The 24492-nt window shown below is 39.3% G+C and overlaps 2 protein-coding genes across 6 annotated transcripts in view; both read right to left on the bottom strand.

The window, feature by feature from the left end:
• LOC141769083 (ADP-ribosylation factor 4-like) overlaps positions 1-24492 on the bottom strand; it is a 124675-nt gene that overhangs the window by 9990 nt on the left and 90193 nt on the right. The window lies entirely within an intron of this gene.
• The window catches only part of arhgef3 (Rho guanine nucleotide exchange factor (GEF) 3), a 42199-nt gene that overhangs the window by 9130 nt on the left and 8577 nt on the right, over positions 1-24492 (bottom strand). The window contains exons 2-5 of one of the 5 annotated variants that reach the window (XM_074637723.1): positions 19918-19984; positions 16970-17563; positions 13223-13285; positions 115-222 (exon numbers count right to left, since the gene is read on the bottom strand). In XM_074637723.1, the coding sequence (XP_074493824.1) occupies positions 115-222; positions 13223-13285; positions 16970-17002 (204 nt within the window). In that variant the 5' untranslated portion in view covers positions 17003-17563; positions 19918-19984. Of the gene's footprint in view, positions 1-114; positions 223-4419; positions 5368-13222; positions 13286-16969; positions 17564-19917; positions 19985-24492 lie in introns of those variants that run through there. The other 4 variants (XM_074637733.1, XM_074637703.1, XM_074637714.1 and 1 more) reach the window with 4 other exon arrangements.

The raw sequence follows: 24492 nt of genomic DNA, 5'->3' as shown, positions 1-24492 counted from the left end.
GATGTAGTGACAGTTTTATAAAAATATCTTTTTACCATATTTGCTCAAAGTTACAGACTGCAGCTTTAATAGACTTAAAGGAAAGAAACAGCGAAGACGTGATTGGAGGTTCACCTGCAGTGTTTCACCAATCCTCTTCAGCGGTGCGGTCTTGACGGGCGGCAGCAGGCTGACCAGAGACGTCACCCTGGATAAAAGTTTACTGCGCTTGGTGCTGGGCTCCTGGTGGAGAGAACAGAGTCAAACTATGTCAAACTACAACTACCAGAGGTGATGTTAACAGAGACAATCAGCAGCAGCCTGCAGCCGCTGGCTGAGCTTACAAAAGTCAGTTCAGGTCGGGGTCAAAGTTCCACAAAAAAAAGAAGCTATAACAAAGTTAAGTCCACAAAGTGACATATTCAAATTTTCTGATCAACCGTCCAACGTTAGTTAATAAGGAACTTCAATGTCTGTGGAAAAACTTCTTTGGTTTCACCACACAGTATTAAAAATAACATGACAATAAGACAATTAGCTGAGGATAGTCATCAAATATGAAACATCAACAAACATGACTTTAAAAGACACACAAACTCATTAAACCTTACAGAGAGGGACAATAGGAGCATTCAATGCTCTAGTTGCATTTGGCTGCAATGACTATACGTTATGCACGTTTAGAGGATCTTATTTTTCTACAGCGCCTCCCTAAAGGTAAAAGCACAAAGTGAGGAAGCAAAGGATGTGAAGGACAGAGTTAGATATTTGTTATATTAGCCTACTGATCATAAAATCATTTGACTTCCTAAGGAAATATAACCTCTACATGACTCGCTGAATGTACTGCAGCTGTCAATCACAGTTCCTAAATATTCAGTTTAAAAAGATATGAAAGAGAAAATCTGCAGATTCTCACATTGGAGAAGCTCCAACCAGAACATGTTTGGAGGTTTTAATTATTCAATAAAATTATACGATTAAAACAGTTTTCTGTCGATGGACTAATCGATCAATTGATGAAATGTGTCTGGAACAACTTGTCCATTGAGTCACAATGTTGTTCAGTCTGAGGTTTTTAAACAGCGGTGTGTGTGTGAAGATTGTTCTAGTGGTTTTCGGGAAAGTTTACTTTGGTATTGTTAATATACTGCAGGTTAAACAATAGTGTGACTCAAAGTCTTTTCCCTCTGTGCCAGACACACACACACACACACACACACACACACACACACACACACACACATCAGGCCTCCTTATTATCAGGGTCTCACTATGTATGTGAAAATGCCACCAGGCTGCTTGTCCTGGATACTGACTTACAATAAATCAATGTGTGTGTGTGTGTGTGTGTGTGTGTGTGTGTGTGTGTGTGTGTCTGTGTGTGTGTGTGTGTGTCGGTCAGCTGACCTACTGGAACACAGGAACCATCAAACTCTGTTTCCATCAACACGGTCAGGAACCAGTCGACCAAAAATAAATCAACCTCGGACTGTTTTCCTTTTTTCATCCAATCGCTCCGAAGTCACACAAAGATTTTCAATTTGAGTTCACGCCCCAAATCTGAAAACAGGTTTTCCACAGCTTTAAGATTTTTTTTTTCTTTTTCTTGTCTCTTGGAATGAACAGTAAAGACGAGACTAACAAGTTAAAGCTGTGACTTGGTGGCCTGTAAAGTTGCTGATGGAGGTCTGATGAGACTCTAAAATATCAAATGTAAGCACCAAAGTATGTAATTAAAATCTGTGTGTTTTCTCTCATTTAGTAAACAATACTTGTATTTATGAATAAATAATCGGTTAATTTGCTTTACACTTGAGAAGTTTCCATTGGACGTGTTGTAGCGGGTTTCTGTGTGTGATGGGGCTTCAGTTGATTCAATCTGACAAAGATCAATTCAGTGCAGTTGGTCAACAATAGACTGATTATCTGATTACAGCAGGTTTATAGAGTTTCAATTAAAACAAAACAAAACCAACTGTGGATGAGCTTTTTCACAGAGTCAAATAAATAAAAAAGTGTCCTACTCCAGGACTAAATATCGATGTTTTGAATCATCAGTCAAGAAGCCCAATCACTGTACTTTTTTGTTGGGTCATTTTACACAAAGCAATGCTGGATAACAGCATGGCAGGCTGTAAACCTTTACAAACAGAGTCTTGTCTCAAAAAAAACAACTACAAAACTAACTTTAATGTATTTTCACATCAAGGGATTGTAGGATAGTAGCCAATTTTCCCTCCAAATGTAGTGCAGAATTTAACAGAATTTTCAGAAAATCTACAAAAAGAAAATGCGAATTTATGCACGTTTCCATCCACTACTGTTATGCAAATATTAGGAGTTGGTTCAACCAGATAAACAGTAGGTGGTGGTAATTCTCCAGTCAGGTCTCATTAGACCTTTGCAGAAGAAGAGGGCACAATGAGATGACATCATTATTAATTAGGGCTGTCAAAGTTAATGATGCGTTAACACAAATTTCTTTTAATGCCACTATTTCTTTAACGCATTTATGCAACTTGCGATTTTAAGTTTAAACCTCTATTAGTACCAACCTTTCTGCTAATGGCATCAGGATCACAATCACAATTGGGATGATGATGATGATGATGATGTCATACTAGCTTGTCGCGAAGGAGCCTAAATAACACTCCGAACTTTTGCTAAATTTTGGCGAGGAAAACTGTCAGGCTCATTGACCTCTGACCTCAAGATATTTGAATGAAAATGGGTTCTATTGGTACCCACGAGTCTCCCCTTTACAGACATGCCCACTCTATGATAATCACATGCAGTTTAGGGGGAGGTCATAGTGAAGTCATTGTTGTCTGTTGGGCTGCAGTTTGCCATGTTATGATTTGAGCATATTTTTTATGCTAAATGCAGTACCTGTGAGGGTTTCTGGACAATATTTGTCATTGTTTTGTGTTGTTAATTGATTTCCAATAATAAATATATACTTACATTCATATAAAGAAAACATATTTGCCCACTCCCATGTTGATAAGAGTATTAAATACTTGACAAATCTCCCTTTAAGATAAAAAATGTGCAATTAATTAGCGATTAATCACGATTAAATATTTTAAATGATTGACAGCCCTATTAATTAATACATTAATTAATTCTTTTTTCATTGCATTTGGATTTTGCGTTTATCAATCCACCAACTTGCTCGAGGAAGTGAAGAACAGAGCTGAGAGGACACATGGAAAATCAACTTCACATCATGAAAAACAACATGAGGTTCCCTCACATGTCTCAGTATGAGACCTGCCACTTCACTGTTTTTATAGTTCAAGTTGGAGCAAATAGTCCCTGGGGACAAACAGCAGTGTCAGGCTGTTTTGAGGCCTTAAGCTGAATCTGTTTTGACAACCAATCCATATGTTGTCATCACAAAACAGTCAAGTGACCTTTTGAATAAAAAAGAGAAATGTATGAAAGAACTCACTAAATGCCATTTAGTCTTTAGCAATGATAATGAAGGACGTTAGCGGCATTAGGAATGTGGTGTACTGAAAACTAAATATGACAAGTGTTTCAGTTGAACATATTTCTACTGCCTTTAGTTTTCAAGTGTAATGTTAAAGCTTTAAAAGGTGCTAAATGCCAGATTGGGAGCATTCCTATTGCCTTCACACAACTCTCAACATGGCTGAGCCAGCGGCTAGCAGCTAACGGTGCTAACAGCGCTAACAGTGAAAACAACGAGCAGCAGTGCTGAGAGAGCTAATAGAGGTAACCTGGGGGGGAACGGGAGGGTAGGTGCTTCGCCTCTGTGACGGCGTTATCAGCTGTAACCACCCTATGAGAGCAGTGCAGAGCGGCGGCCGTGAGCTAGGCAGTGAGACATACTCATATGCACTAACATGCACTAAAAGCATGTGCGGTCGTCCCGGCTATTTAAACAAAGCACGGTGAAGCTCAGTTACAACACACACAGAGAGAGAGAGAGAGAGAGAGAGAGAGAGAGAGAGAGAGAGAGAGAGAGAGAGAGAGAGAGAGAGAGATAGACTTCATTCTCTGCTCAGGTAGACATTACTCTGGATATTGAATAGAGCACGGTTTGAAGGCAGAAATGTTAGTGGCAAAACCTCAGCAGATAAAACCAAAACTACCTGCATGGGTACTGACTACAGTATATCACCAAAGAGACGAGGTAAAGGATGTGATGCAGTAGATCGCAGAAAGTGCCAAAAATAATAATAACAGAAATCCTTCAGTAAATGCAAGAATATGAACTTCCATCAAAGTGAAACTATCCAAAAAGTCCAATAAGTTTAACATGAAATGTATAAACAGTATAATTGAAATACTACTAAAAGATACTTAAGATTACATTGATTAAAAAATACATAAAAACACAAGTACAACTAAATAATTCACAGAGTGCTGAGATTAGCAGTTCCATAGAGGATATTCCCTCCATCTTACCTCCACCCGTTTCCCCATGTTGTTGTTCCCCTTGACGAACTCCACAGAGCATCCAGACTTAGACCGGTGTACCAGCAGACAGAGGGGGCTCTGCCCCATCACCATACTGCTCAACACGAAGCCTAGCACAGGATCTGGACCTTTCCCAAATGAGCGTCAAGGAATAGTTTCAAACTGGTCCAGGAAGAGTTTAGTGGTGGAAGGGTATCCAGGTGTGAATGTTCAGAAGAGGTGTAACGCTGGTAAATAACTAAACTCCAGCGGAGTGACTAGAAAGAGTCTGGTACTGGTAGAGGGTACAGTAAGAGTTTGGAAACAGAAGAGGATCCAGAAAATGTCTGGAGAGATTGTGAGATGGCAACAGAAAGTGTGATACTGACAAAGAATGAGCACAATACCAGTAGTGAGTTCAGAGGGTGTGAAGATCCCAGTGTAGTATTGGTACTAGAGATACTGGTAAAGAATCCACATGGAAACCTGGAGAGTCTAGAAAGAGTCTGGTGCTGGTTTTGTGCCCAGAATATGTCTGGTTTTCAGTATTCAGTGCCTTAACAATGTCCAAGAAGAAGAATTTGGTACTAAACTTCCAGATTGAGCATCCACAAAGTCTTGAGTGCTTTTAGTATCCAAGAAGTGCCAGTAGAGAGCCAAGAAAGAAATGAGTACCAGTAGAGTTTCTAGTAAAAGTTTAGTTCTGGAAGAAACACCAGAAGAGTTTCCTAGTAGTGTCCTGAAAACGCCTGGTGGTCAGAGGATCGACAGGAGCAGAGTATCTGGATCCAGCTCGGTACCGGCAGTGTTGAGAAAGAGTCCAGTAAAGGTTTGATCCCACCAGAGTTCAGACAGCTTAGACCGTCTGGAGCTGTTATTCCATGTTTCTGTCTGACTGCTCTATTATGTAGTAGTGAGAGTCACTCTCAGTGATGGTTGCTCACTCGTCCCCCTCCTATTGAAATGAATGCTCTCTCTCACTTACTCACCTCACCCACTTTACTTCCTTCCTTTCTTTCTCCCTAGCCTCTATTTTTTTCATTTATACTATGAGCCTTTTCTACTAATGAAACCTTCTACATTTTCTTCATGTCAACAAATCCCATGAGAAGACCAAAAGTATCTACTAACAAGTACTGTGTGTGTGTGTATCAACGCCTGATCTATCTTCTTCCTCTGTGCCATAGAGCTCCATTGTTGTCCAAAAACACATCAATGAGCCACACTGTTACACTGGGTGACATGTTCCTTCATTACCATGAACACACTGTAGTTTATTTTGACTCAATCCAACAGATGCCATTCTGCTGCCCCAGATACTCACTAGAGCACCAAATGTTGATTAATCCGCCTCTGAAAATAGTCCCCAGCAAATGCTCTGTTTGCCCCTGTTTGAGTAACGTTTGTTAAAAGCTACAGTGACCAGCTGTTTTAGGAAATCATTGAGCCTCTTTTCTAGAAATCAAACTATATATTTGTGAGTTTTTAAAGATTTTACCAATGGCTGTGGAGCTGAGCGCCACAGACAACGTAGGAAAGTCTGAAAGTAACACATTGTTGGTTTTGGTCTTTTCATGAGACTTGTTGACAATGAGAAAAAACACAAAACATCATCAGCCTTATCATTTAAATAGAAGATATATATAAATCCATGACAAGTAAAAGTCCTGCAATCAAATTTTATTTGAGTAGAGTTAAAAGGCCTTAGTGGCAAAACATACTCAGGTATCTCAGGTAAAAGTACTAATTCATGACAGTGTTTTCATGTTGTTAATCCAGCTGCTGTTAGATTCAACAACTTTTTATCGTGTTTAATAGCTTAATCTACGGCAATGCATCATATTTACATCTCATCATATAATTACAAGGAAAATTAATTCTGCAAATAAACTTCAGTCATCTGGTACATGCAGTGAAGAAAAAACTAAATTGTAGTAAAGTAGACATAAAGTGGAGTATTTTCCTGTAAAATGTAGTATAGTAGATATATAAAGTACAGTATTTTCATGTAAAGTGTAAGTGCAGTATATATGTTCCTGTGAAATGTAGTAAAGTAGATATATAAAGTGCAGTATTTTCCTGTAAAATTTAGTAAAGTAGACATAAAGTGCAGTAATTTCCTGTAAAAAGTAGTAAAGTAGACATAAAGTGCCGTAATTTCCTATAAAAAGTAGTAAAGTAGACATAAAGTGCAGTATTTTCCTGTAAAATGTAGTAAAGTAGACATAAAGTGCAGTAATTTCCTGTAAAAAGTAGTAAAGTAGACATAAAGTGCCGTAATTTCCTATAAAAAGTAGTAAAGTAGACATAAAGTGCAGTAATTTCCTGTAAAATGTAGTAAAGTAGACATAAAGTGCAGTAATTTCCTGTAAAATGTAGTAAAGTAGACATAAAGTGCCGTAATTTCCTATAAAAAGTAGTAAAGTAGACATAAAGTGCAGTATTTTCCTGTAAAATCTAGTAAAGTAGACATAAAGTGCAGTATTTTCCTGTAAAATCTAGTAAAGTAGACATAAAGTGCCGTAATTTCCTATAAAAAGTAGTAAAGTAGACATAAAGTGCAGTAATTTCCTGTAAAATGTAGTAAAGTAGACATAAAGTGCAGTAATTTCCTGTAAAATCTAGTAAAGTAGACATAAAGTGCCGTAATTTCCTATAAAAAGTAGTAAAGTAGACATAAAGTGCAGTATTTTCCTGTAAAATGTAGTAGAGTAGATACATAAAGTGCAGTATTTTCATGTAAAGTGTAAGTGCAGTATGTTCCTGTAAATTGTAGTTGAGTAGACATGAACAAAGCAGTGAAAAAAAGAAATTTCAGATAAGGTACAAGAACCTCAAATTCTAACTTAAGTATCTTTACTCAACACTTTATCATCATGTGTTATTATGGCCTGAATATATCCAGTATACACACTGTCATGATGCTGACTGGAGCTGATACTGGAGCTACTGGTGGTGCTGGGACTGGGCTGTTTAGTTCAACACCAGTCGATGTCAATCTGAACTGTAATTACTAAAGAGAGAAAGAGAGAGTCGCCTGCAGGCAGCCAAAGCTCTGCCCTGGTTTTACAGCAGTTTTCAAGTCAATTACTGTATGTGTGTTTGTGTGTGTATACTTGTATCACTCATACATCTGTTTACAAAGCCAAACTATTGGGACAAAAACACTACACTTTAGAACTAAGATGCGATTGTTGGTTCAGGTTTGGTTAAAAGAGAGGCGGCCTACATTCGTAAGGGTTAGGATTAGGCTTTAGTTGATTGCGAGATTTGATTATCATTTAATCATTTCAGTCACTTTTCAAACAAAAATTCCAATAGTTTTCTGGTTCCAGCTTCTCAAATGGACGTTTAAACTGGATGTCTTTGGCTTTTGGGTGTCTGGACTGTTGTTTGGACCGACTGTGCCCAGACAAAACAAGACGTATGAAGACGTCATCTTGGGCCCTGGGAGATTAAAATGGGCATTTTTCACTATTTTCTGACATTTTAAAGACAAAACGACGGTGAAAGTTAGAGTTGGTCTCCGGGGAATGAATGTAAGCCGATGTAATGCCCACCTAAAGGTGCAGTGTGTAGGATTTTGTGGCATCTAGTGGTGTGATTGTAGATTGCAACCAACTGAGTACCCTTCCTTAACTCCTCCTTTTCCAAGACTGCAGTAACGTGAGCCGCCAAGTGCAAAACTGTGGCAATGCCGTTCACCTCACTCAGAGGCCATCATTACCATAATAACATTACTTTAGGAGCAACGGAAGTCAGACGATGGCTGGCGGTACCACGGTTTTGCACTCTACGGCTCACGTTACTACAGTTCCACAAACGTATCAGATAACTACGGTGGCCTTCAGGTAATGTAAAAACATGAAAGGCTCTCTTTAAATGCTGGGCTACTGTAGAAACATGGTGGACTCTGTGAAGAGGACCCGCTCCCTATGTAGATATGAAGGGCTCATTCTAAGCTAACGAAAACACAAAGATTCTTATTTTCAGGTGATTATACACTAATGAAAACATAGTTATGAATATTATATTCCATTTCTGCTAATAGTGCCCCTGAAATTATCTGGGTACATAAGCAGACTTGTTATAGCACTAGCCAAAATAAAGAAAGAGAGAAACTTCACATACACACACACACACACACACACACACACACACATCAGCTGTAGGTAATGAAGCATCAGAACAACATTGATCACTGTGTATCTATATAGAAATATTTCCAGGGTTTCCATTGAAAGCTGTGACTGGTATCACTGACGTCTGACCTGACATGAAACCCCCCTCATGTTGAGCTAACAAATGCTGCCCTTGAGATGCAGCTCCATTGTGTGTGAATACAACAGTTTGGTCGTGGACGCCCAGAGAGGAACAAATCAAATTAAATGTCTCTACTGACGCAGACGACCCCGCCTCATTTCAACTGTGACACATCGGCTCTACGCCCATAGAGAGTTTTTCTCTTTAATATCATCAAATGGGTAATAAACTTCATACGCACTTTTCCTAAGAAAAATATTTCAGGAGATTGACAGCCATCGTCACATTGGACACAATTATGAGAATAAGTTTCAACCCAGGTTGAAAAATACCAGAATTGTCTTTAAATTCCCTAAACTGGAACAAGATATGTCACTCAACAAGTAATGACTATTTCAGTGTATTTCAGGTGGGGCTGTCAAAGTTAAAGCGATAATAACGCGTTAACGCAAATTTGTTTTAACGCCACTAATTTCTTTAACGCATTAACCGCAACTTAAGATTTTTAGATTGTAGCTGGCTCAGTTTTAAATAATTAAATAACGCTCCAAACTTGCGCAAAATTTTGGCGAGGAAAAAATGGTATGGCCCTTCGGTCCCTTGATATCTGACCTCAAGATATGCGAATGACAATGTGTTCTATGGGTACCCACGAGTCTCCCCTTTACAGACATGCCCACTTTATGATAATCACATGCAGTTTGGGGCAAGTCATAGTCAAGTCAGCACACTGACACACTGACAGCTGTTGTTGCCTGTTGGGCTGCAGTTTGCCATGTTATGATTTGAGCATATTTTTATGCTAAACGCAGTACCTGTGAGGGTTTCTGGACAATATTTGTCATTGTTTTTTTGTGTTGTTAATTTATTTCCAATAATAAATATATACATACATTTGCATAAAGCAGCATATTTGCCCACTCCAATGTTGATAAGAGTATTAAATACTTGACAAATCTCCCTTTAAGGTACATTTTGATCAGATAAAAATGTGTGATTAATTTGCGATTAATCATAATTAACTATGGACAATCATGAGATTAATTGAGATTAAATATTTTAATCAATTGAGAGCCTTAATTTCAGGTAGACTAGGATTAGAGTAAAAAAAAAAACGCAACACTGAGTTTGTATGAGATGGGACGGAGAAAGGAGGACAACACGGCCCATGAACTGCAGAATCTATTGAATCTGCAGCTTGTAAAAAGTTTTTGTTCATTATTAATTTTTTTTGTGTCATAACTATGACTTATTCTCTTGTAATTTTTGTTAGTATCTCATAATTATGAATATCTTGTAATTATGAGATAATTCATAACTTTGTGTTAGTATCACATAATTAAAGTACCTCATTATTATGAGCCTTGATAATAAAAAAATATTGTGGTGGATTTATTTTTTTCTTTTCAAGGGGTGAACATTGGCTTCCTTAAAATCACATTACTTTAAAACTACCGGTATCTGAGAAAAAAAATAGGCAACTTTTATTCTGAAGGTCTTGTTGTTAAAAAAAGAAAACTCATCTTCCCTCACAGTTCACTAATCCCTGCCCTCGGTTCACTAAAGCACATCAATAACTGTTAATCTGCCATGTGAGCCTGAGGGCCTCAGCAGATATTAATTAACCAGTGAAAACGTCTATAACCACTCTGGTGCCAAACAGAGTCCTCCACAGTAAATGAGGTCCAGCTCTGAATGACAGCAGGAACATGAAATGCTTTTGCATGAAAAATGGCTTTAACAATCAACAAAATGCTTGACAACATATTTTCTGACTTTTGATTTAATCGTTTTAGCTGTTTATACTGCTGGGTAGTTTAATTTATAACACAATATCATAAATTATAAGCTCTTCATGTGTTTCTTAAGCAAAAATATTAACTTGTGAAGTAACTAAAGTTATCAAATAAATGTAGTGCAGTAAAAAGCACAGTATTTCCCTCAGAGGTGTTAAGTGGCATGAAAAGAAAATACTCAAGTAGAAGTACCTCCAATGTGTACTGAAGTAAAGTACTTGAATAATTGTATTCACATCCTTTACACTTAAGAGGTGCTGCTGTAGTTCTGTTCTGGAGTCCTTTATAATGTTTAATTGCTTTATCTTGTTTACGCTGCTGATGTTTTCATGATATTGAACTTTATTTTTCACCAGTAAGTTACACTGTCATGAGGAACCTATGATTTGGTAACTCTTTGTTTTGCAGGTTCCTATAATTTATATGTACAGGTTCTAGAAAGGACTGGAGACTCAGACTCTCCTGATTTCCAACTGATACACTTCAGATGGATTAATTGCAACTAATTTCGACTAATGTAGACAGTTTTTAGGCCAGTGAGGTCAGCTGAACAGGCAGAAATGTGAAATTTCTCTACAGACAAGCATAAAATGTAACATACACTCAGTGGTCACTTTATTAGGTACAGCTGTACAATCTGTTGCAAATCAGTACGACAGCTCTGCCATAAATAATTTGTTCATTACCATGTTGTTTATAATGTTCAGATTTTGTTGACATTGTTGGAAACTACAACCTCATTAATAAACATATAATTGAATTAACACATCTATGACAGTGACAAAACAATTGAACATTAAAAGTAGACTGACAGGTGTACCTAATACAGTGGCCTCGGAGTGTGTGTTGATAATAAGCTTTTCAGTAATAAATTAGTCATGAATTAATATTTATTTTGGTTTAAATTGAGCAGTTCTCTAAAAAACTCTACACAACTATCCATTATCCGTAACCGCTTATCCCATTCGGGTCGCGGGGGGGGTGCTGGAGCCGATCCCAGCTGACATTGAGCGAAGGCGGGTTACACCCTGGACAGATCGCCAGACTATCACAGGGCTGACACATAGAGACAGACTTATTCACACTCACATTCACACCAATATAGAATCAACAATGAACCTAACCTGCATGTCTTTGGACTGTTTGAGGAAGCCAGAGAACCTGGAGAAAACCCACGCTAACACGGGGAGAACATACAATCTCCACACAGAAGGGCCCCAAACCAGATTCGAACCTGCAACCCTCTAGCTGTGAGGCAACAGTGCTAACCACTGCAACTAATTAACTAAAGAAAAATTATCGACGCATAAAATGAAACTTAACTTTTGACTTGATTCTTATCCAGTCCAGACAAAGATAGTGCTGCTCGGAAAGTGAATATGTTGATATCAAATCTAAACCCCTATCTTGACCTTGACCTTTAAAGCGGTCTCCAGGTCTCCTGCAGTTTCACAATATGACTGTGTGTGGCTCACTGAGTGGCAGGGAGTAACAGTAGAGAAACAATAGAGTGTCATTTATTCCAGGTTCATTTATCTGCCAGCACTGGTGTGGGTCTGTTTGTCACACTGAGGTGTGTATCGACCGGGGTGGACATCCTGTGTTAGACTTAGCAGGGAGGGAAACGCCCGGGAAGGAACGGGCTGCTGGCAGAGGGCTAAAAATACAGACATGTTCATTAGGAGGACAATAATCCACAGTCAGAGCTGGAGATGACAAAGTACAACGTTCAAAAATCCCACTTACTGCCTGGTCTACTAATATCTACAGTGCTGTTAGCTGCTCTTACCAGGTGGTTGAAAGATGTAAATTTTTATTTAAAAGTAGAGGAAATCAAATTTTAGAAAAGTATGGACACCTTTCATATACTATTTTCCATCGTCACTGGGATAAAAAAATGTGTGTAACTAATAGTGCCGTGCTCGAACAGCGGTCTCCTGGTGAATAGTCCTGTGTTTGTTGGACCCATCCACCTCCCCTCCCCTCCCCACCCGCCGTAAGCATTCTTTCTCCCATTTTATTCTACGTCACTAGCCCTGAGCGTAGCATATTCACGTGGATGTATTTACATTGCAGTCAGTATCAGACTACATGGCGCATAAATGACACGCCAAATGCAAGAACGGCGTTCTTATTACACACTTTTGTCTTGCTCATTATCGTGTCATTCATACGCCTGTTCCTGTTCCTGTTCCTGGTTTCACAGTATCCCACTGATCTACAGGTGGCGATGATGAAATGCCACAATGCACCAATAAAGGCAGTGAAGAAGAAGACTGCTAGCTGGTAAATATGGATGTAAACAACGCAGGTTTCAAACTGTTCAAAAAGCGAATGTTTTATGAGGAAAGAGATGCGTTCAACACGTTGGTTAGACCTTGAGGATACACACAACGCATAACGCTGAATTTTAACAAGAGCAGCTTTAAGTCATAATCAAAACACAACATACAGGAGAAAAGAGCTGCCGTTAACATTCACCCATCATGACTAAATATGGACCAGGAACACTTGATCGTATGATAAAATGATAGCACATATATGTAACTTACTAACTCAACAAACTGCCACCACAGAAACAGCAAGTACTTTGCCTTGTCAAAGTAAAAGTCAACAGCTCTTAAGGACACCAAAACATTTCTGGCACATTTCACCACTTGAGACAAGAGCAGCTTTGTTCTGAAACCTTTTTTAGACCTCAGCTGGCACACTGAGCCACAACATAGACGTTAGTTTAGAGGAGCTGAACTTACGTTGATGTCCAGACTGCAGAGACTGAGGGAGTCTGCATCTCTGCTGGCCTGCTTCCTCTTCTTCTGCAACACAAAAGAAACACAGCAAACTTGATGTTAGAAGGATTCATTCGGTACAGTTACTGACTTTTACAGCTCTGTTAAATTATGATTTACTTTCACATTGAATTAAATGACTCAAATATAATGTGAAGGTTTAGTTTGTAGTTCCAAAATCCACTGACTATCAACACTAAACCTGCAGCTTTGAGCAGCTTTTAACTCACTGCTTTGGTTACTGATTGGGCAGTTTGCACAACTCTAGCAAGAAAACATACTCAGGTATCCAAAGTGCAGTATAAGTATTCATTGTTTTGCTTTCTGGTTAACAAAAAAGACACAATTTTCTCTTTCAATAATGTCTAAATCCATCTGTTTTTCAGAGTGAGAGGTTGACACCTTGGAGAAGATTTTTCCCCAACAACAGCAATATTTCATGATCTTATCTCATGTTCAGTAACTGCATCCATCAGATAAATGTAGTGGAGTAACAGTGGAAAGACTCAAATTGACAAAATATAAATTATTATTTAAATTAAGTACCGGAGACTGAAAACTGCTCTTAAGAACTTGAGTAAAAGTACTTATTAACTTTCTTCCTCTGAGTTGCAAGATAAATCTGAGTGATCACAAAATAATAAACGAGACAGGAAAAAGAAAAAAAAAATATTTCTGCTACACAAAATTAAGTTTATTTTTCTCTAATTTGTGCTTTTTTTTCTTATGAATTAGTGGATACCTTCAGGAGAAAACTATTCAAATAAAACAAGGAGAAACATTTCTGATTGGTTGAACTGGTAATTACTGGTAGACATGTTGAACAAGTGACGAGGGGTCGTATTGCTTTTGTTTTAAGGGGTCAGAAGCGGTCTCTTACCTGGACAAACTTGTTGTGAATCGCTAATTTCTGTGCTGAAATATGCCGATAAAAATCATAAAATCTAAAAAAAACTCACAAGCTGTGATGGTGATGATATGATGAGGAGAATCATTTTACGTCAAGTTTGTTTTATATTTCAGTTAATTTCAGTATCACATTTACAGTTCAAATGCTATGACTGTATTAGAATCAAAGTATTATAACAATATGATCATGATGACCAACATGTGAATGGTCACATATTCATTATTGATTCTGTTCAGGCCAGGTAACCTCTGTGGTAACTATGGCAACTATCATTCATCTGGTGGGAAACTACGCAGGTGTGCAGCTGTACTGAACCAAACAGTTCCTGTACGCTGCCATGACGACAAACAGGAAGACAACACAAAAACACCTGATTAGAAAGACGGGTCAATGAGGTCAAACAGCTGTATGTGTGAGGAGAGGAGGAGGAGGAGGAAGAGGAGGAGGAGGAGGAGGAAGAGGAGGAGGGGGAGAGAAGACGTAAAAGGAGACAGGGGAGGATATAGGAAGGGATGAGAGGAAAGAAGCGGGGAAAAGAGGGGGAAAGAAAGGAATGAAAAAAAGGAGAGAAAAGGAGAAGAGGAGGAATGTAGGATGTGAGAGGAGAAGTAACAAGAGAAGGAGAGGAGAGAGAAAAACAAAGAGAGAAAAAGGAAGTTCAATGACGAAGACAGGAGAGGAGGAGACAAGGAGAGGAGACAAGGAGAGGGGAGGAGAAAAGGAGAGGAAACGAGGAGAGAAGGAGGAGAAAAGGGGAGGAGATAAGGGGAGAGATGAGGAGAGGAGGAGACGAGGAGAGGGGAGGAGAGAAGGAGGAGGAGAAGAGGAGAGAAAAAAAACAAATAGAGAAAAAGGAGGTTCAAAGACGAAGACAGGAGAGGAGGAAACAAGGAGAGGAGACGAGGAGAGGGGAGGAGAGAAGGAGAGGAAACTAGGAGAGAAGGAGGAGAAAAGGGGAGGAGACAAGGGGAGAAATGAGGAGAGGAGGAGACAAGGAGAGGAGATGAGGAGAGAAGGAGGAGGAGATAAGGGGAGGAGACGAGGAGAGGGGATGAGAGAAGGAGAGGAGACGAGGAGAGGAGGAGGAGACAAGGAGAGAAGTCGAGGAGAGGAGGAGGAGGAGACAAGGAGAGGAGGAGAAGTGGGGGGTGAGGAGAGGAGAGGAAAGGAGGAGGAAGAAACAAGGAGAGGAGAAGAGAGGAGCGGAGGAGGAGTAAGAGACAAGGAGAGGAGAGGAGAGGAGAGGAGAGGAGAGGAGAGGAGAGGAGAGGAGAGGAGAGGAGAGGAGAGGAGGAGACAAGGCGAGGAGATGAGGAGAGGGGAGAAGACAAGGAAAGGAGAAGGAGGAGGAGACATGGCGAGGAGATGAGGAGAGGGGAGGTGAGGAGACGAGGAGAGGAGAAGGAGGAGGAGGAGGAGGAGGAGGTGGAGAAGGAGGAGGATGAGGAGGAGGAAGAGGAGGATGTTGGGATCAGTGCAGCAGAGTGTAACAATAGCAGGAAGTCTGCTGTTTGTTCACTATTGTGTTGAGACTTTGTTGTTGACCTGACGTTATATAACCTGGCAGACTTTACCTTTAACTCACTGTCGCTATAGAAACAAAGTAGGAGGGAGGAGTCTGGTCCTCCAGTCCATATAAGGTTAGTCCTCTAAACATCACTGCTACCTGTTAAGTGACTGAAACAAGCCTCAGTCAACTGGAGTGTGAATATAACAGCGATGTTTCTCCTACAGTTTTTCTTTTTCTTTGGCGGGTGGGGGGGCGGGATGTTGTTGCCGTGTTAACTGTAATGAATATTGGGAAGTGGTTTGTGTCATATTAGATAATGTCCCATGATGAAATGCAACTGGAGCAGAGTCTGTGATCACCAGGGCATCACATTGAACGTGAATCATGCTCTCTGCACAACATGTACTTTATATATTAAGTATTAAATATTTAATATTATTATATGAAGGTGTTCAGTGTCGATGAAGAACATTCATCCACATGAAAGAAAACCAATAACCAACGTACAGACAATTGCACAAAATTGCAATATGAAACATGTGTAGCCCAGTGGTGAAAGTACATTTACTCAAGTACTGTACTTAAGTACAAAATTGAGGTACTTGTGGTTTACTTGAGTATTTCCATTTTATGCAACTTTATATTTCTACTAAACACATGATGATCTTCTACAATATGATGCATCGCTTTAGATTAAACTAGCCAACAGCATGTAAACGAGTTCAAATGCATCACACACATTAATGCAGCAGTAATATTAATCCAGAAACATCAGATATAACAGTAAAACACTAACAGGGAACATTTTGCTGCACAATGAGTACTTCTACTTTTAATACTTGAAGTAAATTTTACTTCACAATATATAGTTTTATTTAAGTAAAGTTTTGAAAACAGGACTTTTACTTGTATTGGAGTATTTTCACAGTGTGGTATTAGTACTTTTACTGCAGTAAAGGATCTGAATACTTCTTCCACCACTGGTTGTAGACACACACTTAAACATGGATGGAGGAGTTGCATGGAGAATGACAGCAGTGTGTGTCACATTAACAAGAACACTGACACACACTTTGCTGTGAGTGTGATATTGACATGAAATGACTCAAACAGTAGAGGAAACTTCATGCAAATAAAGGCAACAGACAACAAGAGGATGACAGTTGTGTACGGTTTGTGTGATCGACCTGCAGCGTGTTAGTAAACCCTCATCGGTCCCTTTCAGGTTATCATTGAATGAAAGGCATTCTGGGATGCATTATCAATCACTCAAACAGACGCATCGACTCACCCGATAGTAAACAAACAGACAGCAGCCCATCATCAAGATTAGATCTGCTCCTCAAACACAGTTCAAGTGTCAATTAACTCTCTCTGCACACAGTCATCTGCTGCTCCTCTTCCTCCAACTTCTTCTTCTCCTCCTCTTCCTCCAGGCCACTTTGCTTTTACCCCAAAGTCACATCAGCTGTCCTTTCTTTTCTCCTCCTCACACGGCGTCTAAGATCACCTTCTTCACAGTCACATTGTTATTCTCCTTTTTTGTCTTCTTTCCTTTTCTGAACTTCACACTTCTTCTTCTTCTCTTCTTCCTCCAGTTTGTCTCTCTCTCCAAGAGCCACTTCTCCTCCTCCTCCTCCTCCTCTCTTTTCTCCTGCTCAGTCAGACTTTTAAAAGCTCTTTTCTCTCCTCTCTTCTCCTACTTCTATACCTCCTCACTCCCAGTCTAAACCTCCACAGCTTCACCACCTCTCTGAGTGGATCTGCAGACCCTCAGGAACAGGAACCCCTTCACAATGTGTGTGTGTGTGTGTCCACACAGTTCCCATTGGACAAACAGGAAGTGACGGTTGTCGGGGGGAAACAGGCCGTCTATAATTAGGAGCTACAGGAGACACGGAGACACCAGCAGTAGAGACACTGACACACAAAGAACACGAACTCAGGTTTATAAAGTCATGCAAAGAAAATAAGAAAAGTGAGAAGTTCGTTATGTTTTTGTCAGTTAACAATAAAGTTGCCAAAACACCTTAGTTTTTAAAACCATTATCTCATTCTAGGTTTGTTAATGGTTTCACTATTACCATACCACTTTGGTCCAGAAATATCTGTTCTATACAGTATATACATAGAGAGATCGATGTATCATAACTAGGACCGTCAAAGTTAACGCAATAATAACGCGTTAACGTAAATTAGTTTTAACGCCACTAATTTCTTTAAGACATTAATGCAACTTGTGGTTTGTTTGCTAGGATATAACAGGCTCAGTTTTAAAGCTAGAAGAAGATACTGGTATCATATGAAACTAGAATGGCACTCGGAGAGCGCAGACCTCCGCCGAGGTGCCTGACTTTAAAAACAGATCACAGCTCACAGCTGGCGGTTCCGTGAGGTGGTCGGCTTATTATTAACACGGCGTGTTTCCATGTAATGTATCAGCGGATGCCTTTAATCATTCAGCAGCCTTGTTATGTCTGTATAACGTTACACTACGCTGTCTCTCATCCCGTCATCTACCGTTTTTTTTCTTTCTCACCGCGGACGGCCAGCAGCTCCCGCCCACACTTCCACACACGTATCTCTCTGCTCAAAGAAGGAAGAAGGCGGGGTCATGTGTCATCAACGCGTCATCAGTTACACTGCACATGTGTTATGCCCTGTGGTCTTAATGCTCAGGCTGATCGGAATTCTTAAAGCAATTCCTGAATCCGGATCATGATCTTGATCACCACCAAAATCTAATGGATTGTTCATTGTGCTACACTCCACCCCCTCAAATATTTCATTCAAATCCATCGCAAACTTTTGGAGTAATCCTGCTAGCAGACAGACAAACAAACAAAGCAAAGCCGGTGAAAACATAACCTCCTTTGCCCAAGGCCTTTGGCCTTGGCGGAGGTAACTAGAGAACCTAAGGAATTAATTGGTACCAACCGTGTCATGCTAGCTTGTCGCGAAGGAGGTTAAATAATGTTCCAAACCTGCGCAAAATTTTAGCAAGGAAAAACTGGCATGGCCATTTTCAAAGGGGTCCCTTGACCTCTGACCTCAAGATATGTGAATGAAAATGGGTTCTATGGGTACCCACGAGTCTCCCCTTTACAGACATGCCCACTTTATGATAATCACATGACGTTTGGGGCAAAAACCATGCAGTTTTTTGCATGCAGTATAAATGTGTTATTTTTACCTAAAGCTGAGACTCTTGTGGATCACATGAGCCCAACTGTGTGATGATGTTAGTCCTCATAGTAGCCATTTCATATAGTGAGATTAATTTTTTTAAACTTGACCTCACTGTATAAAATGACCTGTGGTGACCTCTAAGGATAATCACAGCCTCATGAAACTTTACAACCACAAACTAGAGACCTAGAGCATTCAGAGGATGGATGGCTTTTCTAGGTAGACTGACAATAAGGGGGGGTTACTGAGCAGTTTCCAGAACAGAAGTGCTCGCCATCCAATTGCCCAAAAATGAAATTCTTACAGAAATCTCCAAATGTCAATGTCAGATCATTTTTGTCAATTCTTGAGTGGTAAAAATAGTTAAATTTAGCACCAAATCTGTGTAACAAATGGTATCAACTCAAAAATTGCTGCAACAACTTATGAGACAGAATAGAGCTTGGGGATGACCATCATATACTTCTATCATAATGTTCTAAACCCTTAAAAATGTTCACAATTCATTTGAAACAATTAATATATTTTTTATTTATGACTAGAACAACTTGACACACAGTGCTGACCTCAAATTAATCTTCAGGTTCCCAGCTTTCAGATACTGTACACCACTTATATGTGACATCTACTGCTGACCTGCTATCTCCCCCTAAAGACCCCCTGTACACCCCTAAAAAGATGAAATGGGTCTATGGTAAAGAGGAGTGGAGTGGAAAGGGTTAAATAAGATTTTGACTGCAGGACTTTTACTTGTAACAGAGTATTTCTACACTGTGGTATTGTTACTTTTATTAAAGTAAGTTATCTGAATACTTCTTCCACCACTGGAAAACATGAATAAAACAAAATGACAAACACATTTGAAAATCAGAATATGCTCTCCATAGTTATGTGATATTTGAGCCGTAACGCACTCTGACATGTTGAGGTTCTTCACTACTTTCTCATCCTTTATTATCTGTAATGGAGTCACCTTGTTGTGTATTATGTCTTAATAAAGTGTACAGTTGTCATAATACAGTGAATAATGTGAGTCAGATCTGTTCTTACCCCTCTGAGGGACCAGCTGTCAGGAGAGAGAAGAGAGAAAGTGGAAGTTGTCCTCTCGAGCTTCGGCCTGAAGGAAAAACAGACAGAACAAACATAAGAACCTTGTTCTGATGAAATGCTCCAGAAAGAAAACCTCAGTATACACACATTATCTCAGAGAGGAGTTACTACACTGTTTTCTTATTGTGAACTTCAAATAGGGAGATATGAATTATTGTGATCAATGAAAATTTATTTTGGAATCAAACCTGGCTGTGTCGAGATCAAATCAAAATTATTCAATTTTTATAAGCTTATTGGCTGTTTCGTAACCTTTTTAATTTGTTTGCACGTGTGTATTTATGTGTGTATGCAGGCTGGTATATGTAATACAGCTATTTGTATGTATGAACTGATCCAAAGTTTTTAGAGATGTAATCAATTAGTCGATTAATCAATTAGTTGATCGACAGAAAATTTATCGGAAACTATTTTGATAATCAATTCATTCTTTAAGTCATTTTTCAAGCAAAAATGCCAAACATGTAGCTTCTGAATTTTATTTTTTCTGTGTCTTATATGAAAGCAAACTGAATGAACAAGGGATTTGAGTATTTTTCATAATTTTTTTATAATTTAAAATGCTATTTTTTGACATTTCAAAGACAAAATGATCAATCATTTAATCAAGAAAATAATCAGCAGATTGATCAGTAATGAAAATAATCATTATTTGTAGCCCTAAAGTTTTTTAACTTATTTTTACACAAAACGAGGACTGAAGATCCATCTCCATACTGAAGGGATCAGTAGAAATGAATGAATGAATGAATAATTCATTTTCGTGTCTGGTCATTACCATAACCTATCCCTCATGGGATTATTCAGACACATTAACAAACAACAAATCAGACCTTCTGGCATGTTCGCCCACATCATCTAACAGCACAATACACCAGCATCATCCAAACATATAAACATAAACATCATCCAGACATAATCGTAAACATGAACTTCCCACAAATAATGCTCCAGGATACATCCCACAACAGGAATTCAACAAATATACAATCCCAGCCCCCTAAGCACAAGACACATACACACATCCAATCATGACAAAGAAAGGCATCAGAGTCGGAGGAATTTATCTATTGTATGTTGCTTTTCTTCTCCTGTCCCATGCTTTAGAAACTCAGAAAATACAAAAACATTATCAAAAAGATATTCAATTAAGGCTCCAGTCTCCATACCTATCAAATCTAAACCAGGGACATGAACTTTTTTAAATAATATTTGTCGTAAATCATGATACAAAGGACAAAAGAAATTCTCAACCTCATTTAGTTCACAATATTGGCAGTCTTTCGTTTTCAGTTGCACCTCTGTATCTTCCTGTTTCAACGTGTAGTGGTAATATAGCACATCTTAACTGTGCACAAATTGACCTCTGACTTTTAGGCAAATTATATTTAACATTTTTTTCACATTTGTAATCTTTCTTAAATGAAACAGTAAGTTGCTCAATTTTTGGTAAACCCAGCAACCTGTTCCACAGACTCACCATGCGGGCCTTCCATCTTACTTCACAGGAGTCCCGCCTCAAATCACAAATTAGCTGCCAAGACAGGCGCATATTTCTGAAGTCCCAAAAATAATCAAATTGCCCGATTATGGACCCATTCGTTTTTCTGAAATCTTTTGTAACCCCATATTCCTGACACATAGTCTGCTGTAAAACAGGACAAACACATGTTTGATACAGTTTGGAATATGTAGAATAACCCATATCTCTCATCATTTTAGTTTTACCTATAAACCCCTCAATGCTCTACTTGCTGAGTCTGCTAGAACTGATGCACCATTTAAAAAAGACATACTATCATCTAAAGAAAGCCAAGATACTTCTTTTTATCTGTAAACTCAAGTTGTTTCTCATCAACTCAAAAATGAAAACTACTCCTTTCTCTACCTGGAAAAGGCATAACTTTTTTTATTATTATTATTATTGATACAAAGAAATGATTACAACGATAGTAACTCTTTCATTGTACATATGGGCATGTAAGTATTCTATAAAGATCCAAACCTATCCTTTAAGGTGTATAAATCCTAAAGGAGGAGGTCCATCTGTATCTCGCAGTGAGCAAACAATCTGTTGCTTGTATATTGGAGGCAGTGAAGTTTAGGTTTGAGTTTCAGCTCCCCCTGATGGTATCTGTTGGTCAGTGCATGTAAAGCGTAAACTAAGAGGTCTGGGAGTCTACTTTACCCTGAAAGTTTTATTTTATTTCAAGGATTTGTTTTGGACGTCACTGCAGAGAATGTAGCAGATAGAGAGGAAACACAAAGGTAAAAAAAAACAGAGGTTGTGCAGTGGAACTCAACCCTCTAGCAGCCCTAATTGGAGCTGCTGATGAGGATGCACATCTGAACGCAACTAAGTGTGATGTTCTGGCTTTTTGCCACTCTTCACACTCAAACTAAACATGCAGTACTATACTGAGATGAAAGGAAGCTGCCCCACCCACACATTCTCAAAGGTTTAAGAACATAATGTCTTGCCTGAAGCTTGAGAAAATGTGCTACGCTGTACGAGGATCTGATCAAATATTTTACCATTTATGGGGGCCCTTTCTGACAGACTGTCAGGGCTCCAGCCATGTGGTATGAAAACATGATGTTGTCACTGACCTCTTACACTTGACTCCAAGACTCTGTATTTTTGATTTATTTAATAATTTATTCTCTTTTTTTCCTCTTATATCTATGGAAACTGCCATATTCACTGTCATCACACCTGTAACGTTGGGGAGGTTCATAGATTGGATGGTTGTGGTTTGTTCCTGACTGTCACAGAACATGACCTGCCCTTGTGAGAACATTAACATTTCTTGGCTGAAAATCAATAAAAAGATTTACAGAGGTCGCAAGACTCGTTCAGTCACAACACATGACGTCATCACACACACCCTGGTATGTGTGTGTGTGTGTGTGTGCGTGTGTGTGTGTGAGTGTGTGAGAGAGAGAGAGCAGTCCTGAACCTGTTCCTAAATTCAAACTTAGCCTAGTTATGTGTTTATGAAGTGGATATTTACTTTAGACTGTATATAAAGATGGACGACATGACAGCTCCCCAAAGCTGAAGCCAAAACATCTCCATTGCCCCCTGGTGGCTGGTTGCAGTATAGGTCATAAACCCCCTGCATGTTAGCGGATGGGGCACGGAACAAACTAAAACGTCAAAGTACACGTCAAATAAATGTTTCCCAAAGATCATTTTAGGTAGTTCTTATCACGCTGATGTATGCTCAAGTGTTCATTTTTCTGATAAGTTTGGTTTTAATGAGTTATTTGATGCTATAAAAAGGGGGTAGAGACACCATGATTGGCTCTGAGTGAAGTGGTCGTAGCCGGAGGCTCAAGAGGAGATGCAACTTTAACTTTCCATAACCTTCCCCGGTCTGTGTAATAGAACGTGTCCATTTGATCATAAATGTAGTTATAGAGATATTATTGTTAGTTGTTGTGTTTTTCAAGCCAAACAGCTACTGTGGTGCTAACGTAGCAGCTAGGTGGCTAACAAGCTGCAGCTGTGCTCGACCTGTGATTGGCTCGGGCGAGTGTGTGGGTGGGACCTCGATATAGCGGTTCCACCCCCTGATCACCACTGCGCAGATTCTGGCTCCAAATGTCGTCAAATCCGGGATATTTTGACTTCACCTTCACCACTACAGTGGGAGGAAGTGAAGACGTGTCGTCCATCTATATATACAGTCTGTGATATTTATACTAAATTAAAACAAGTTGCACCAAACAAACTAGTTCTTAAAACTGAAGTAGGTGAGATTGGAGCTAATCTGATTAAAAAAAGTTATTTTTATAAAACAGTCGCTATATCCTGACAGTAGTACATGAAACAGGTAACCTGAAAAAAAACATGTGCTTCTGTGTCCTTCGGTGTCCTCCGGTGTCATCCGGTGCTCCTAACGGCATCTGCAAGATTTCACAGGCAGGAGGAAAAGAACCCGTAAGTGCAGATCTGGAGTCTGCTGTCCAACTGCCGTCTACAGCCGGCTGTCAATCACTCACAAACTCCGACCAAACTGTCAAACTAGGCAGCGCTGATCAGATATGAATCAATATTCTGTTACTGTAATGCCTATTTCTTGTCTCAAATGTTTTCAGAAACATCTTGTAGTGTACTGTTTAGCTGTAAAATGAGAAAGTTTGTGACCCGGCAGCCATGTTGAGATCAGTTGAGGAAATACCAAGCACCTCTCACATGGCCGGAGCACAGCCAATAGGAATGCTCTCTCTCTGAAATGACCTGTGATCAAAGTCTCCCGTCACGGGCTAGATTTTTTAAAGCCTGAAAACAGAGCCATGAGGAGGTGCAGAAGTCTGGTTTTCTCTCAGAACACTTGAATTACAATATGCTGAAAGGTTATTATGGAATTTTTGCCCAATGATAACAAAAAATTGTTGCCTACTGAAGCTTTAAATAGAGATTAGTATTAAATATTTACACCTACTATCTGTCAGGTGTATCTGTCACATACGGTTGATGCTATTAAATAGGGCTGGGTTTAAAACAAA

This window comes from Sebastes fasciatus, chromosome 1 (assembly GCF_043250625.1).
Source record: "Sebastes fasciatus isolate fSebFas1 chromosome 1, fSebFas1.pri, whole genome shotgun sequence".
NCBI classification, from domain to species: Eukaryota; Metazoa; Chordata; class Actinopteri; order Perciformes; family Sebastidae; genus Sebastes; species Sebastes fasciatus.
This window is presented reverse-complemented; position numbering and strand designations above follow the sequence as displayed.